Raw genomic sequence first — 16,726 nt, 5'->3', positions numbered from 1 at the left:
CCCGCCTACGAGGTGACGCTGCGAGAACTGCGGTTCACGTGACACGGGCGGCCAATGGGGCGGCAGCGGTTGCATGACGTCGGGGTGGGGGGAGGGCTGAGGCCGTTGCCGCGGACGGGAGAGCGGCAGTTGGGGGCGGGCGCAGCGCCGAGCGGGGCCGCCGGGGGTTGCGCCTCCGCGGCGCGGCCATGCCGAATAAAAACAAGAAGGAGAAAGTGAGTCGGTGGGGTGGGTGCGGGGGGGTCGGGCCCCGCGGGGAGGCAGTGGGGTGCGGGCCCTGCGGGGAGGAGGGGCTTGGGGTAGAGCGCGGGGGGCGGCAGCGGCGAGCGGAGCACGGGGGTGGCGGAGCGCTCCCCGCCGCTGGTGAGAGCTGGGCGAGAGGCAGTTCCCTCCCCTTGTTGCTGCGTGCCGGCCCCCCGCCTTCCCCCGGGAGCGGGGCGCTGGGGAAGGGGCAGCTCCCGGTGTGGCCTAGTCCGGGGGTGCCGTGGGGGCGGGGGGCGGTCCTGGTATCGTCTCGCCGAGCCTCGGGGGCCGCCCTGCCGAAGCGGCGACGCGGAGCCCGCGGCGGGCGGGCACGGAGTTGGGGGCAGCCGGTGGGGGGAGGCCGCGGTTTCGGGGTGCGGGGGTGTGCTGGTGGGAGGGGATGGGGCGCGTTGCCTCAGCCGTGCCTGGCGGGAGGGTGAGGGGTGTGTGGGGGGGTGTCTTACTCTGGGGGCGGCGCGGGGGGCGTGTTTTTTATGGCGGCAGGGCTGGGGGGTGCTAGCCCCCGCAGCTGCCTGCCCTGTCCCCGTCCCGGGACGGTCCACCGTTGCGTGGCAGCGGCTGCCTTGGGATTTGTGCCTGGGGGATCGCCACAGGCGCTGGGGGAGCGCTCGTCGCCACCCCAAACCTTTTCACCCCCTTTTCCCCGCAGCGGGGGAGGATTCCGCTCTGGCCCCGCTTTGCGTCAGTTTTTCCCGGCGCTGCCGGGAGCGGTTTACCTGGCAGCCGCGCGGGGGGCTTGCACAAGTGGCAGTCGCAGAAAACTTCTGAATTCAACAGCAAGTTACCTGGGGTGGCTTTGTGTTGTGTGACAGGCCGTTAGCCCTGTGACTGGAAGTCAGGAACGGTGAGGTATACGGTCTGCCTCGTCCGGACCTTTTTTTTTTTTATTTTTTTTAGCAACTTCTTGTCTTGTCAACATCGTTTTAAAAAATGAGATGTAGGGAGGTTGGGTGTTGTGGTCTGTGAGGGATTGTTTGTTTTAACTTTTCCTCAATATCCTTGCTACCTTTGATACTAAAACACTGAGACTTTTCTGAGAATATCGAATTGTAACATGCAATGAGTGAAGGCTACAATAACTGGGAGGGAGAAATTTGAGTTGCGTGCCTGAGTCTAATACTAGATCTTTTAGCCCTTAGAACAGAAAAAATAATGAAGTGTAGAATAGGTGCTGCACTGATCCTAGTTTCAGACCTAAAACAAATGTAAATATTCCTGAAGCTAAAAACCAGAGACAGTAAGGGTGAGTTCTTAGACATGGTTCAGATCACTTGCACTCTTTGTCCGCTGCCAGCTTACCTACATGAAAACTTATCTTTATGTGCTTTATGGGTGAATTTTGATGCATAAATAAAATTCTAGAAACTTTCTGCAGATAAAAACAGTTTAAAACAGTGTTGTAGAGACTGTTAGTTCGGTATTAAGATCTTCCAATAAAACAGTATCGGTTTTTTGTATCATCAAATTTAATATTCTTAGCGTCTGAAAACCCCTAATTTCTTGACATGAAAAATCTATCTAGATGTCCTTTTCAAAATAACTGAGACTGCGAACTTTTTTTTTAAGGAACCTGCAAAATCAGTCAAGAGTGGGAAAAGTGGCAAAGATGGGCAAGATAACCAAGAGCATGAGGTAAATATTACTAAAATATGCAGCCTTTTCCAGGCAAATCTGTCATCACATCTGAAGAGTGATTTTAAGTGTTTCTAGGTTGTTAAAATTTTGACATGACAGGTGGCTTTGCGGGAAAGTGGTTGTGGAACTACTGCCCTGCTATTTGACAAAAAGTGGTTTTAAGACTGAAGAGAAAATGCTTGCTACAGCCTTAAATACTCATCTGTTTCCTTTTTGGTTATAAGGCATACATTGATCTTATTTTCTAGTCTTGTTGTGAGGGATTTTGGGGCTTGTCTTTTAGTTGCTCATTGCAGTTTTCGTCATTCTTTGTAATTGCCAGAGCTCTCCTCTCTCAAACTGTTGATGCTGGTATGTCAGTTAAGCGTTGGTAGCCTGTTATACTGTCAGGAGACCTTAGGCTTAATCAAAGGCCGCCAGTTGTTTTGCTGGCTGATTTCTTTTTACAGGTATACAATGGAGTGTTCCATTTTTGAGTGATTAATCTGTTGTTGATGCTGGTTTTTGTTTTTTCCTTTTACATTACTCTCTGTTTTGCCCACCAGCAAGGTGCACTGACTTGAAAGGAGTTGATTAAACCATTAATCACTCCACTTCCCACATTAATTCAGAAACTCAATTAATAATTTGCTTCATTTGGGAAACCACTGTTTAGGTGGATTGTAAAATTTCCTTTAAAGTTTTCATACCAGTCTGAGTGTAAAATGCTGCACTGAAAAGCTTAGTATTTCAGTCTTGGTAATGAAAGATAATGTTTGAGAACAAAATAGTCACCCAGCTTTACCATTTTCCTTCCCTGAAATGACTGTTGGGGGCAGGTGGGTGGGAATATTTAGCGTAGTCTTTCTGATGCACTTCAGTGAGTTCTCATTTATTTGTTTTGCAGAAAGATGTACACTCTCTCAGAAATTAGTAAGTTTATTAAACTACCTGTAGAAGTATTTTGGCAAATTCAGATAAGAGTGCGATTTGAGTTTTGGTGGAGGGAACCTAGCTACTAGGAAAGCTCATAGAAAGAAAGAAATGTATCAGTGTAGGTGTTTATAATGGTGTAAATAGATGTACTTTATTGTGATACATCCTGTCTTTACAGTAATCGCTGTGATGCTAAACAGAGTATTACTACTCGGCTATAATTTTATTTCCTGTGCAATTGCAAGGCTCGTCACTATCAGCATCTTTGCTGTACGTTTATTGACTGCTTATTTTCTCAGGCTTCTGAATGACTAGTTGCTGAGGCCAGAACTGATTTTCTTATTCCTCCTCAGTACTTCAGGATAGAGTGTAAAGCCCCTGTAGTTAATTAGTGGAGAGCTTAAATCTTAACTGAAAATGTGTATGCAGTTTTGTTATCTCTTTCTGTGTTTGCTGAGCTAGCCTTTTTTTTGAACTTAAAATGTGAGCGATGAATCTCAGTAGGAGAACATGTTGTAGTGTTTGTGCATTTCTCTTTTTCGATTGTCCTTCCAGGTAGAATTTCCAATGAAAAGTACAGTTTACTTATCAGTGATACTTAAATCATATGTGAGTAGGGACAGAATGGGGAAGGGATTGGAAATGTGACTAGTACATATATGCCTGCCATTCCCAGTGGGCATTATTTAGTCTCCATACAATTTTGAGCACCTCGGTGCTTGACTCATTAACTTAATTAATTGAGTAATTGCACACAAATAGTAGTGTAGGCTTGCATTTTAGTGTGGCTGGCTGTAATCATGATGTATGTTAGCTGGTGCTTATGTGAGCAGAAAGGCTATTTCTTAAATAGTGAAGATCAGTAAGTGTAGAATAATTCTGGAACACACTGTTAATATGTTTTTAGGATATTTTTTTCCTTTGAAGGTTTTCCTCATCTTTCCTTGTACATGTATGTTAACATGGCTTTTTTAAAAAAATCTTCTACACTATGAGTAGATTTGGAAATATGCTGGTTCTTTTCTTTTTTTTTCCTCTCAAAATGCATGTAATGCATATGCATTTAATGCAAATGGCAGCTTGTAAAGACTAGAAGGTGTCTGCTATTCAAAGAACAGGGACAACACAAGCAGCATCATCCCACAAATACTTTATTTATAGACACTTTTATAGCACTTAACTAAATTCATGATACCTTGGACTTCTATAGATAAAGTACAACAGATCTTAATATTTACAAAAATGAACAAGTGTTTTCCTGTCTTGTAGTCAGGGAAATGAGATTTCAGTTAAGTGAAGCTGTACAGCAAGTTTGAAAAGGGATTGAATGATTTTCAGTATGCAGAGTCAGGACGCCTGTGCTGAAAGGGGGTGAAAATGACTTAAGCTGATGCCTGTCTCTGTTTGAAAATTGCAGGAGTAGCCTATAAGCATGTACAGAATTACTAAATAGTATCTGCAGTACACAGATGACCTAGTGAAGTAAATGTATCATAATTCAAATATCAAAGAATCCCATTGTAGTTGTGTTTGAAAGCAAGCTCCATTGTGCCTGTTTTCCTGTCTCCAGCATTCCCACCAAGCAGATGTTTAAGGGGAAGAATACAAGATGATAATTGTTACCTGTGCCTTGGTTACTTGATACTATACCAAAAGAACTGTGCAATGTATGAAGCAACAAGGACCTCTTATTTGCTGCATGGTCAGTAGCTGATACTCAAGAAGAGGGATTCAGAAACAGTAGATGTATGGTCTTCCATCCTGGTATGCTTTTTTTTTTTTTTTAAACCAGTGTGTAGCTTAGAAGGTTGCTTTGCTGAAGTGTTGTCTAAAATTGTTTTTGTATTATTAATTATTTGACTTTTTTATACTGTAATGTTTAGATTTTTTTCCCCAAGCCCTGCTTAATCTCTAGGTGAGAGGACTTCAATTACTTTCATTGTCCTCTGTTTCAATGTTCTGATAGAGGTACCAGAAGTGCACATATGTATGAGGTGAAGACACCTTGTCATTCTGAACCCTAATGCAATTATTCCAGTTTCCAGTTGCATGTATTTTTTGCTTCCTAAACAACTAAGAGCTAATATGATTAATATTAGATAGTTCCCATCTAACTTTAGTTTGTAACCTGTTAGTAAGCATTAACGCATTGGACTAAATAGTTGCCAGAACAGTTGAATCTATTCCTTTAAGTATAACCTCCTACTTAACTAATTAGTCCAGGATTCTAGTGTCTTCAGTTTGTGAACGAAGGCTTATCTATTGTGTGTTGTCCTTCCTCTGTGTAGGAGTAGTATCTTTACTCTGGTAAAATACTTGGGGGTGGTGGGGGTCGATGATTACTGGTGCCCAAAACCTTTACACATAACAAAATAAGATGTCCAGGTGTGGGGATTGCCTATGCCAACACTTGGAAACTTGGGGACATACTCCCTGTGACCTGGCTTTGGTAATTTTGCAGAAGTTACTTGCCTCCTCACAGATAAGCTTTGTTATAGGGTTCTGTTTTGTCACAGAGGTCTGGAGGTCTCGTTTGGAATTAAGGCAGTAGTAACACGGTCAGTCTAATTTCTTTAGAAAGAGGTAGCTTGGTAACAGTTAATGATTGATGAGAAACATTACCTTTATCTCTAGCAAAAACCTAACACTTCTAAAAATTAAAGTACAGTATTTTAACAGTAGTTTTCAAGTCAGTCACAGGGAAGGAAGTTAAAATTCTAACCCTATATACTCTCATTTCTGTATGTTTTCCCTGTGGGGAAGGTATGTGCTAAAACTTCTACTTTTCACCGGTCTCTGAAATGGTCTAGGAGCCCTTGGACAATTAATTCACTGTTGTGGTTCACCTGGGGGTTGGAAGGGTCAGAAGTAGCTGCCTTCATGCGACGGAGTAGTTGTTGGTGACTGGAAGTGATAGCATCCTCTAGGTCTAGCTGGACTGGTTTAAGAAGGCATGAAACTTCTAAATCTAAATTCTATTCATTTTGAATCTAGATGCTGAGTAGTCTGTAGACGGGAAAGAATACTTCTGTTATTTAAGAAAGTAATGGCTTCGTGAGTTTCAACAAATAAGAACAGAAATCATAACTCTTTCTTCAAGTTGTTCTGCCATGCAGAATAGCAAATGAAAGACTAATGTGGGTTGACGAGTGTGTGTGTTTTTGTCTGTTATCTCACTGTTTCCATGTGATGCCCTGGTTGATTCTTTCTACTTTAAAGGTGTGGGCTTTTTAATGCAGACAAATAAAAATGTAACAAAATGCAAACTGCATTAGCCAGTTTTCTTGCTGTGCAAGAAACTGCTTGATTTATTGGTAGCATGTGTTGCTAAGTTGGACTAGAATCACTGTTGAAACCAATTTTTTTAAAAATCTTAAGATTTGTTAAGCCCTGACCCATGCTTCTGTCCTGCAGCCATCGCTTTTCAGTAGGTTTATTAAACACTGGTAAGAGCTTCCAGTGCAGCAATTTTGTCAGGCTTTGTTTGCTTTTAACTTCTGTAATTTCCTATTTCCAGTTTTTATTGACATCTTGCCTTTTTGTTTTAGGGAATTGGAATTTCCTTCTGCATCCAAAGCAAATATACCTTAACACTGAATAGGGAAAGAGGTTACCTTAACACTGCTTTTCTTCCCTGCTTTGTGAAGCCTTTTTTATTTCAAAGTTGATTTCTTAAGCTGTTCAGCATAGTGTTGATATTTTTTTGGGCATGGTAATGAAGTTACAGAAATCTCTTTAATAGATTCTTTTAAATGCTTCAGCAAAAGTAGGGATTTTCATCTCTGTGGAAGAACCTTGAGAGTTGGCTATCCAGTTTTCTGTGATCACCTTTCCAGTATTAGTTAGCACATTAGGCTCAGTATTCTCATTACTACTTCGATTCCTGGTTACATATGCACGTATGACCAACATGCTCCTCAAAAATCATAAATTAAATTGGTAGTATAAGTGATGTTGATGGATTTGTGTGGGTTTCCTTTAAGAGATCATATGTAGAAGTATCCTAATGTTAAAACTAGGCATAGACAAAATCGAGTATTTTTTGTGTTAACAGGCTCCTGTAATCAGTAGCAAGTTATTTAGAAAGTTGACTCCATATTTTCTATGTACTGTTACTTATTTTTCTCATGTTCCCTTTTTGCGTCTTTTTTAAAATCACAATGCTGTTTAAGGTGCTATACCAAGTTATTGGTAACTCTGCAAAACAAATGTACCTGATCTGGTTTTGAAGGTGGTGTGTGGAGGCTGTTACACAGTGTCTAGCTTGTGACTAGATTTTTCAGCTTCACCATATTTAAAGTTATACTCAAAAGGCTTAGCACAGGTAAGTATTACTTGGACAACTCCTTAGGGACTATAGCAGAGGAGGGGAGAACACCTTTCCAAAAGTTCCGGGGTTGTTTTCCCCAGCTTGTTCACATGCATTAGGATTAGAACTGCCCCTAAATTATTTCTGGAAAAACCTTCTTGCTACAGAACATTCTTACAGTCAGCTGAGATTATCCTGTTTTAATTGTTTAGCATGCTAATTTGTACCTGCATGTGATTCAGTGTATATGTGTTTATTGTCACTTGTATAAAGCAGCTGCCATTTAAGCTCTTCTTTTCCGTTATTATTGTTTGACAGGCAATCTCTTTCACTCGGTGGCACAGCATTTTTTAATGCATTGAGTTCAGCATCTTTGAGGTTATAAGATTCTTTTGTGTTTGTTGTTCTTCATAGAAGCAGATGTCTTTTACAAAGTTATGTTTTAGCATAGCTCAGATTTCTCTCTTAATTGACACCTCAAGTTAGGTATTAATTTATTTATAAAACAGTGTTTTAAGGGTTTTGGTAGTACTCCCTACCATACTGTCAGTTTGTTGCCAGTTATATAGCCATCGAGATCAGGAATGGCTGATATCCTGCAATAAAGCATCCCCAAACTCCCAAGTTTTCAGTGGGCCAGACCAATAAGCCATGTTTGTCTGGTGTATACGGTGCAAAACAAACCTAGCTGTACCCCAGCTGTTTCTTCAGTATGTGTTCAGTAATATGTTCCAGCTAGACTGACAGCTGGAGTAGCCAGTCTTTTTCATGAGTCACCCCCATGCATTAGATAAAATTGGTTTGGAAATAGGTGGGTTTTCATTTGGAAGAAGAGATACTAGTGTTATGAAAGAGGTTTGAAATCTTGAACTACTAGTCCTCTCAAGTTTGAATTGCAGAAGGGCTATAAATGGATAGTGCTGGACCTTGTGTTTTCTGAGGCTTTCTAGGCTACTAGTTTGGGATTTTACTGTAAGTATTAGCGAAGCAGGACTTTAAACCAAAACTATATATAAAATCAGTATGGATTTTCTCTTGTATCAGCTGTGTAAATAGTCTGTGGGCTTTGGTTTTGGGTTTTTTGTTTGTCATTAAACCGGTGTACCAACTTTTCTAAAAAATATAATTGAAAAACTAATTTTTGTTCATGGCTTCCAATTTTCATTTTCTTTCCTAGAAAGATTTTTTAATGGGTTGACAGAACCACCAGAAAATGCTTAAGTGTAGCAAGTGAATATACCCTTAGTACTAAGTAAGGTGCTCTTTGCTGACTAGAAAGATGTACTGTGTGTTACTCGTAAAGCAGCTATGCAGAGTTGCTTTTTTTGCTTTTAACTTCTGTAACTTATTTCCAATTTTTGACATCTTGCCTGTCTTTGTTTTTGGGGAATTAGAATTTCTTTCTGCATCTGAAGCAAATATACCTTAATACGGAATAGTGAAAGATGTTACTTTAACAGTGCTTGTTATGTAATTTTAATATTATGCCTTTAAAGCTAATAGAATTGCTTAAAGAAGTCTACCAAACACTGCTATATACAAGTATTTTGCTACCTAAAAGGAGATGCTTCTGAAAACAGGATCCTGTGCCCTCCTAGCTCTTACAGGAGGCTGACAACTACTGGTATAACACGTGTGAGGACTTTGGTTTGTCAGTTTTTTTCGGTACTTGCTATCATCTGCTTCTAATCATGCTTTTAAATTCTGAATCCTTTTAGAATGGAAATGCAGCAATGAAAGCAAAGGCTGTTCTAATCCAAAGGAGCAAAGTGGCCCACAAAAATTGGTGTCAGCAGATGGGAAAGGATGTCTTCAGTTTACATCCTTTGTTTCAAATTGTTTCTCTTAAGTGTTTTGGGGTTTTTTTGTAAGAGTTATGCCTACAGCTCCTTAAACTTTGAGAGGACTCAGGTGTTCATTAATGTGTGTGTAATACAGAATTATTAATATAGTTATCCCATAGAGAATACAAACAGAAAAACTAGGTAGCTGTTGAATCCCACCCATATGTTTGCAGACTTTACAAACATTAAATCTTGGGGGCAGGGTTCCCCTCAATTTCATTTGAAGCTAGAATAAATTTGTAGTTCTACAGGTGGGTTGGTAGGCTTTGCTTTTTTTTTTCCTGGATTCCCTGCACCTCAACAGGCTTTGGGGTACAACTTTAAAAAATAAAATAAAAAAAAAGGAAAAAATCTTGCCCTGTTCTTGAATATACTTCTTAAAAGACGGCTACCAAGTGTTACCATTTGCTACACCTTTATAGTGCCTATAATTTAACATGGTTCCTCATCACTGCTCAGTTTAGCAGTCTAAAGTATTGAAAAGTAAACTTTCTAGTGGCATGTAAAATAAAAGCATAATAAGAGCCAAAGATGAAATGATTTGGTATAGCACTAAAGAAGTGGTCAAGGTTGTTATATGACTGAAATGCCTCGGAACCTTGTCATGGTCTGTAACTGTCTCATATAGCATCTAATACAAATACCAAATTGGTGGGCAGGGGATGAAGCAAAAAAAGTTCAATATGAGTATGTGAAGTGAGAAACTATTAGGAGTGGATCAGGGAGCACAAGAATACAAACATCATTGGTAGAGCTACATGTACAGTAGCCTTAGCTTCTCGTAGCTTTATATAATTAAAATATACAGTAGAGTGGGGCTTAAAGCAAATGAGTTTGTATGTGTTTTCCTTCAAATGTGGGAACCTTATATATATGGGTGTGTGTGTATATATAGGGTGTGTAGAAGATTGAGAAGTAAAAAGATGCACAAAAGTAGTTTTTGTTGTTTTTTTTTTTAAAGTAAAAGGGTGGTTCAGGTTGATCAGAGAGAAATTGCAAAGGAAAATAAAGAACTGAAGTAATTTAAGCCAGGCCATCATTTATTCAGATTCTCTGTCTCTGTATTTATATAAATGTCTTGAAATAATACTTAGAACATTACCTCATTTTAGTCATACTTCATTAGCTAACTGATGGTTGCAGGTAACAAAACAAAGTACCAGGTGCTTACTGATGGTGTTCCAGCAAATGCAAAACATGATGCACTTATGAAAACACTTATGGTCTGAGCCTGGGGACCCTGTCTCCTTTGCCAGTACTCTACAGCCTCAGGCTGCAGATCTGATATGTCACTGAGAGGAATCAAATGTCTATTTGTTCCTGGAGTAAACTAGTTAAAAATAAGTTTTACAAGGAGCAAATGGAAACGAAGCCTTATGCTGCTGATATTTAACTATAAATGTAAAATTACAGTGCAAGAATATCAAGGATGCAGTAAACTGAGTCGAGACATCTTTGGCAATTGTCAGGGTTGGTTTGATGTGTTGCAAGTCAAGTGTGTTGCACAAAGCTGTGATGATACAATTCTTTAGAAGATAAAATTTGAGCCCTGTGTGTAAGCAGCTAACAGGAAATACAGGCAATGCTTTGTGCTGTGAAAAATAAAAGCCAGCAAGAAAGGTGGGAGAGCTTCTAGCAAGGTGTAGATCAGTCTTCTAAAATGGTCTATGACTGTGTACCTTGCCATGGGCACCCCTCCACAGTGAAGAGGGACAGATGACCTTTGCTGCTCATAGGGAACTTTCCAGTCACTGATGCAATTCAACAAACTGTGTTTTCTCTGACAAAACACAAATGGAACTCCGTAGTCAGACATCAAGAATAGCCAGCAGTAGCATTGATGTATGTAAATGCAAAACCACAGTTGCTAAACAAGTACTGCAACACAAATCAGTGAGTGCTAATTACAGTATGCTAAAACATATAAACGTTGTCTTCACCACCCTATCAAAAAGTTAATCTTTTTATCATTATAACAACATGGATCCTCAAAGCTTTAGGATGCAGCTCTTGCTGTCTTAGCAAATAAAAACATCGTAAGTTATGCTGAGACTACCACTGGACTATCCAACTGTACCTCAACCACTGAGACAATCTAATGATAATAAACATATCTGCTAGAAAGGCAGCTGCAAAGATAATTCTACCAGACCAATCAGGGTATAACTCTGGCAAATGATTTTGCTGAGGAGAAACAATAGAAATCTAAACTGCAGTCTGTGAGAAACCAACCAAAACTTTCAGCACCATAAGCTGCATCTCCAGAGACTCCTCCATATGTTTTCTGTCCAGACAAGATTGTGGTGGTGAAACTAGTGAACAATAAAGGCACAGCAGCAAGAATCTGCAACAGAGTAAAAACCTCAGAAAGTTTGCCATCCAAAATGGTACCCAGCAAGCATGTTGCTTCCCTGCTTTTTTTAACTCAGTTGTTTATGGATCGATGCCCCTTTTTACATGTTCAGATGATTAAGAATCCATATATAGTTTACACAGAGTCTGCAGATTGAAAATACTGGCATTAAAGATCGTAGCTAGTTGTTCCATAGCAACTATGTACCGGCGATTGGTCACTACTTGCATGAGCTAGAACTACTGCAGACTGTCTGGATAGCTCTGTTGGGCCATATTTTTAATACCATAATAAGAGTTTATCCTGATGATGTCCTGTTGGAAGGCATGTTGGACTGGTGGTGTTAACAACACAGCGTTGAAATGAGCTGACAAGTATTGCTCTCCTGGTAGCATGCTCTCTTGAACGCTGCCTTTGTCCCAAGCTGCTAATCTAACACTACCAGCCCACCATCTGCAGGTATGCTGTGGATATATTTACCACATTGATGGCTACTGGGACACATGCCAGGTATGATCTGTCCCAGTTCCCACCCCCAAAACAGTAAATTAAGATCTGCAAAGGAGAGAACTGTGTGGCAGAGTTCAAGATTCCTGGAGTGTTCAGAGATTTTCATGCTACTTTGAAGTTCCTGCAGAGGGAAAAAACCTGCATGGAAGGCTCTTAACTGTTCTCCACCCATCTGGACTCCTTGATCTTTGATTTCAGTTCTCAAGAGATTAAATTAAGTTCAACTTCTCAGCCTAATTACATTGATTATGTATTAGGCCTCAACCTCTTAGCCAAATTATTTTGATTACATACTGGGCCCTCATATGGTTTTGAAAAAGAAGTTGTAAATGGCCCTTTCATGTTTTTTCGTGTTCTTTGTTTAGTTTCAGTAAGTTATTTCAGTTTCATTGTAAGTATATTTTAGATACAGTCCAGAATGCTTTCGTAGCCCGTTCTGAGGCTGCCTTGGCAAGAAATGAGCTCTTCTGAGTGCTATAGATCAGATCTGTTTAGCTTCATGAAAAATATGTCTGTGGATGCTACTTACTGTACCAAAAGGAAATGAAAGGATTAATTCTTCATTAATATAAGCATTCTTCCTCTTTTCTCAGATTCAGACTAATTATTCTCATAAAAAGTGTTCTGTGCTTTTCACTCTGTATACCTGCATTTCACAGGGAGTGTTAATCATATGTTAATTGGTACAAGTTTCACCTATCGAGATTTTGTAGTCTAGAATTTTTATCAAGGTTCTGGCTGGAGTGTGGCTTGCTGCTGCCATCCTGGGGTGGTGTACACACCGATATAAACTTGAATTCAGTGGTGATACTCAGTAGAGGGAAGAAAATAGCAGATTAGTGTGAGACTCATCTGTGTCAGGGAACACCACATGGGTGCTGCTTGGCACTGTGTTTTCTTCAGGCAGAGGATCTCTCTGCTTTGTGCTTAGGAGATGGTCTGATTTTTGTCACTAGTAAGACACCCAGGGTTTTTAAGTCTTGAATGACAGATGCATCCAGGTGCTTTTGTTGTCATCTTCAAATCCTCACCCTGCTCTGACCAGTTTATCTTATAAAGCAGTATGAAAACTTGCAGCATTGTTACAGGCTTGGCTTGGCTAGGCTCTAGATTTTGTGGAGCAAAGGCTTTGTGCGCTTTGCTCTAATTCAGTTATTAGGGAGTATGCCTTAAAAGGTGAGGTCAGACAGAGTTCTTCTGGTTGCCAGTTCTTGGTCAAGGAAGCTTGAATGCCAGTTTTTTGAGGGACTGTCAGAAAGGGAAGAACAGGGTGGACGCTCCTTCCAGATCCCAGTGTTCTCTCTGTCTTATGTCTTAGATGGCTGGCTGAAAGTAAAAGTTACGTAGGCTGATGACGGTCAGTTTAATTGGCTGTAACTGCGGATGTGTTTGGTCTACTCCTATCTTTCCCTTGTCACAAACTTAGTGTTGTGCTCAGATTGATACTTGCCTGTGTACGAGTCAGGGGGATGAAGGATCCAACTTTGCTCAAAACAGTGATGTTAAGACAAGGAATGCTCCATATCCTGCTTGATGTAGGAGGACTCGAGGGGAGAAGGGATGCAAGGATTATGTGTCTTGAACTGTCATGACTAGCAAGAAACTTCCTTCTTTCTTCCCTGTTTTTCTTGAATTAATTTTAAGCTTATTCAAGGAAAATAAGCTATATTTTTTCAATTGTTAAAAGCAGAAGCTAAAGTTGGAATCACACGGTTCCCAATAGTCTTAGATGTTCATAAAAGTATGTAAAGCTCTAGCTTTTAAAAATCAAATTGATCAAAAATACTGAGTGTTGTGCTTTAATTATGATCTGAAGAAATACATTCCAATCTGACATTTTTTCAGAGTAATTTGTATGCATTTTTAGGGGTTTATCAGCACTTTTGGAATTGAATGTACCTGAGTATATAAACATTTGGGTAGGACAAAACTGTTTTCCAGAACAATGGGAAGGATAGATATTCCCATTTTAGTTGTAGGAGGAGAATTGATAAATTGTATCTGTAGTTTGATTGTTCTGGTGTCAGATAAGTTGAATTGTTCACCGATGTAGCAGAACGTCCATCAGTTATTCTCAGGAGTTGTAGTTTCTGACAATGTTTGATTTGTCACTCGGAAGAAGCAGCCAAGCTTGGCTCTTTGATCTGAATTAATGAGCACTGTACCTTCATACAAAGTTAAATCTGTTAACTTGAAGTCTTTAGCAAATGAATACATGGAATTGTTAGACTGTATTTTCCTTTTTAGAGGGGTGGTTAAAATTGCTGAGCTGTGTGGTTCAAGTTGACTTAACTCATTTTCTCCAGGTGCCCTTCTATCCAGTGGCTGGTTGTCTGCGAGCTCTGGAGGCCAGTTCTCTTGTGGTAGCATCATAGTGCCACTTGCAGAGGTCATTGGGTACAGCTGTCTAGCACAGCATTCAGATAATAATGAACTGGAAACTGTTTTGGCAGCTTTCAGGTATGTGCTGCCTGAGTGACTGGAGCATGACTGAAAAGCAGGGATGATAATGGTTGATGGTAGAAAGGAGGAGGAAATACATTGGATAAATTGGCTGGTGATTCAGTGCTAGAATTGCACTGGAGTCATTGCTGCTGGATGGGAGGTTGCCATAGCAACAAAAAATGCTTGCTTTCAACATTTCTAATTAGAAATGTGACCCATCCTCTTAAATAACCACTTTTGGCTAATTTTAGAATTTATCTGCGATTTAGAATACTTGGCTCCCTGAGGTCTGTGTTACCTTAGGATACTGTAGTGTGCGCATGTGTGCAGGCACATGCGAGCACTTGTTAATTCGAAACTGAGAATTTGTTTGGGAATAGAGGAAACAGGAAAGCAGTTTTTCCTGTTCCAAGTAATGAACAAAAAACAGGTGGCAGTGGAAGATAGCCAGTTCAGAAAAACACCATTAGGCTGAAGCTCAGTATTTAAAGTACAGAATCTTGTGCAGTAATAGTGTTTGTAATGATCTTAATTAGCTTTTATTGTTTAATGCATAGTAAGTCATTGCTTCCTAATTTTTAGTGCTGTTTTCTTTCTGCTTAGTCCATTCATATTTTTATTTTGAAAATTGTTTGCTTGTTTTTTAACTCAAATTAATGGATAGTGTTTACCTTGCAGATAACTGTATTTCAGCAAAAAGATTGTTAAGCATTTAGTGTTTGGGATTAAAAAGTGAAATAGTCTGAAAAATGCAATGTAATAGTTATTACTTGTACATAAATGCTTTTAATTTGCCTGATGTATGCTATTTTTACTGAAACAAGTTCTAGACTATTTTGGTAACTTAAGACTTCCAGTGTTCAGTGTGTTTTCTCTCCTTCTATAAGGCTGTAAGGGATTTTGCTATTGTAATATTTAATTTATAACATGGTCATGTTAAATGTCTTTAATGAAAATTAAATGTTGCTTTCAGTCATACCTTTGATGTATTATACACACAGTACTTAATATAACACAATTGTTAATCTGTTCTTGAACCATATAAATTTTTCTCCTAGTTATGTTACTAGAACATAATTTGAGTAAAATTACTGTCTTAGACTCTAGAAGTAGATAAATTTATGTACGGTAACATCTCTGTGTGCTGAATGTGTATACTCCCAGACCATGCAGAAATTGTTGATGAATAAGCTATTCTGGAAACTTTTTTGGAACATGGGGAAAAGTGGTTTCTGTTATTTTAGCCATATCCCTATGAAAATGCCATTGATATTATTTCATGCAGGAATGAACACCGCTTTCATATCTGCTGTAATTAACAAAATTCTAACTAAATCCATTCAAACTGCCAAAGTAGCAGCATTGCCACTTGATTTCCTTTGTGAATCCCATTCCCTTCTTTTTCCTATTTGTTATCAAGTGGGCGCTTTCAAATTGGAGACTATAGTCTTTCTTGAAAAAGAAAAGTGCCAAGTTGTATTTTCAGATGTGTGTTCTTTAGTGTAAAATAGTTTGCAAATTTGAAAGGCTTCTACAGCAAATTAAGGTCCTGTAAAATGAATTGCAGTACTTGCAGTAAGATTTCCTGCTCAGCTGTTCCTGTATTTTTAGTGTAGGTCACTCCTAGATGTTTTATCGTTCTCATAAAGAATGTAGTGAAATTATTCATATTTAAAAAGTTAACCATTGCCTACTTTAAACCTGCTTTTCCTACTTCAAAAAAGGAATGAGAAAGGCAGCATCACAAGTTCTGACAGGCTTCTGTTAATGATGCATTTTACTCAGCTTGAGAGCAGAGAGCACTGTCAAGTATAGTCTGGGAAATAACAGCAACTGGAAACCTATAGGTGGGAACTGTTTGTCTGGTTTTGTGTTACAAAGTTTATGTACAGTGCCAATCAAATAAGGATTATTGCAGTAAAAGCAACTTGCTCTGAGTAGGCAGTGCACTGCGACAAGTCTTGATGGTGCACAGATCTTTTTGATGCACGGTGCAATTGCTCGCCTCCCTCTGACCGATGCCCAGCCAGCCCCTGTGCAGGGATCAGTGGGCCCTGGCCGATTCCTTCCAGTTTAGATACGGAGCATGAAGGTTTATGGTGTGGAATACTCCTTTGGCTAGTTCAGGTCAGCTGCCCCCTCCCAATTTCTTGTGCCCCTCCATCCCTTCTCACTGGCAAGGCCTGAGAAACTGAGAAGTCTTTGACTTAGTATAAACATTACCTAGCAACAACTAAATGAAGAAAATTAACTCTATCCCAGCTGGATCAGATGATGTTTTAGAAGCTGCTGAAGCTACTACAGTAATAAGACTTGCTTCTTTAACTTTGTATCGAAGCCTGAATGCCCTAGCTAAGCTCAGGGCTCCAGCAGTGAGGCACAGTACAAATAGGTCGTGAAAGGTTTATCCTTTGTAAATAGACAAGGTTGGTGATCCCTTTGAAGCTGAAG

General features: G+C 39.9%; 1 protein-coding gene across 3 annotated transcripts in view; it reads left to right on the top strand.

Annotated features, from left to right (window-relative positions):
* Positions 1-83: 83 nt before the first annotated feature.
* Positions 84-16,726, top strand: part of PPP2R5C (protein phosphatase 2 regulatory subunit B'gamma) — an 88,954-nt gene continuing 72,311 nt past the window's right edge. The window contains exons 1-2 of one of the 3 annotated variants that reach the window (XM_055715400.1): positions 84-215; positions 1,831-1,896. In XM_055715400.1, the coding sequence (XP_055571375.1) occupies positions 189-215; positions 1,831-1,896 (93 nt within the window). In that variant the 5' untranslated portion in view covers positions 84-188. Of the gene's footprint in view, positions 216-1,830; positions 1,897-4,562; positions 4,579-16,726 lie in introns of those variants that run through there. The other 2 variants (XM_027803543.2, XM_055715401.1) reach the window with 2 other exon arrangements.

Source organism: Falco cherrug, chromosome 7 (assembly GCF_023634085.1).
Source record: "Falco cherrug isolate bFalChe1 chromosome 7, bFalChe1.pri, whole genome shotgun sequence".
Lineage (NCBI taxonomy): Eukaryota > Metazoa > Chordata > Aves > Falconiformes > Falconidae > Falco > Falco cherrug.
This window is presented reverse-complemented; position numbering and strand designations above follow the sequence as displayed.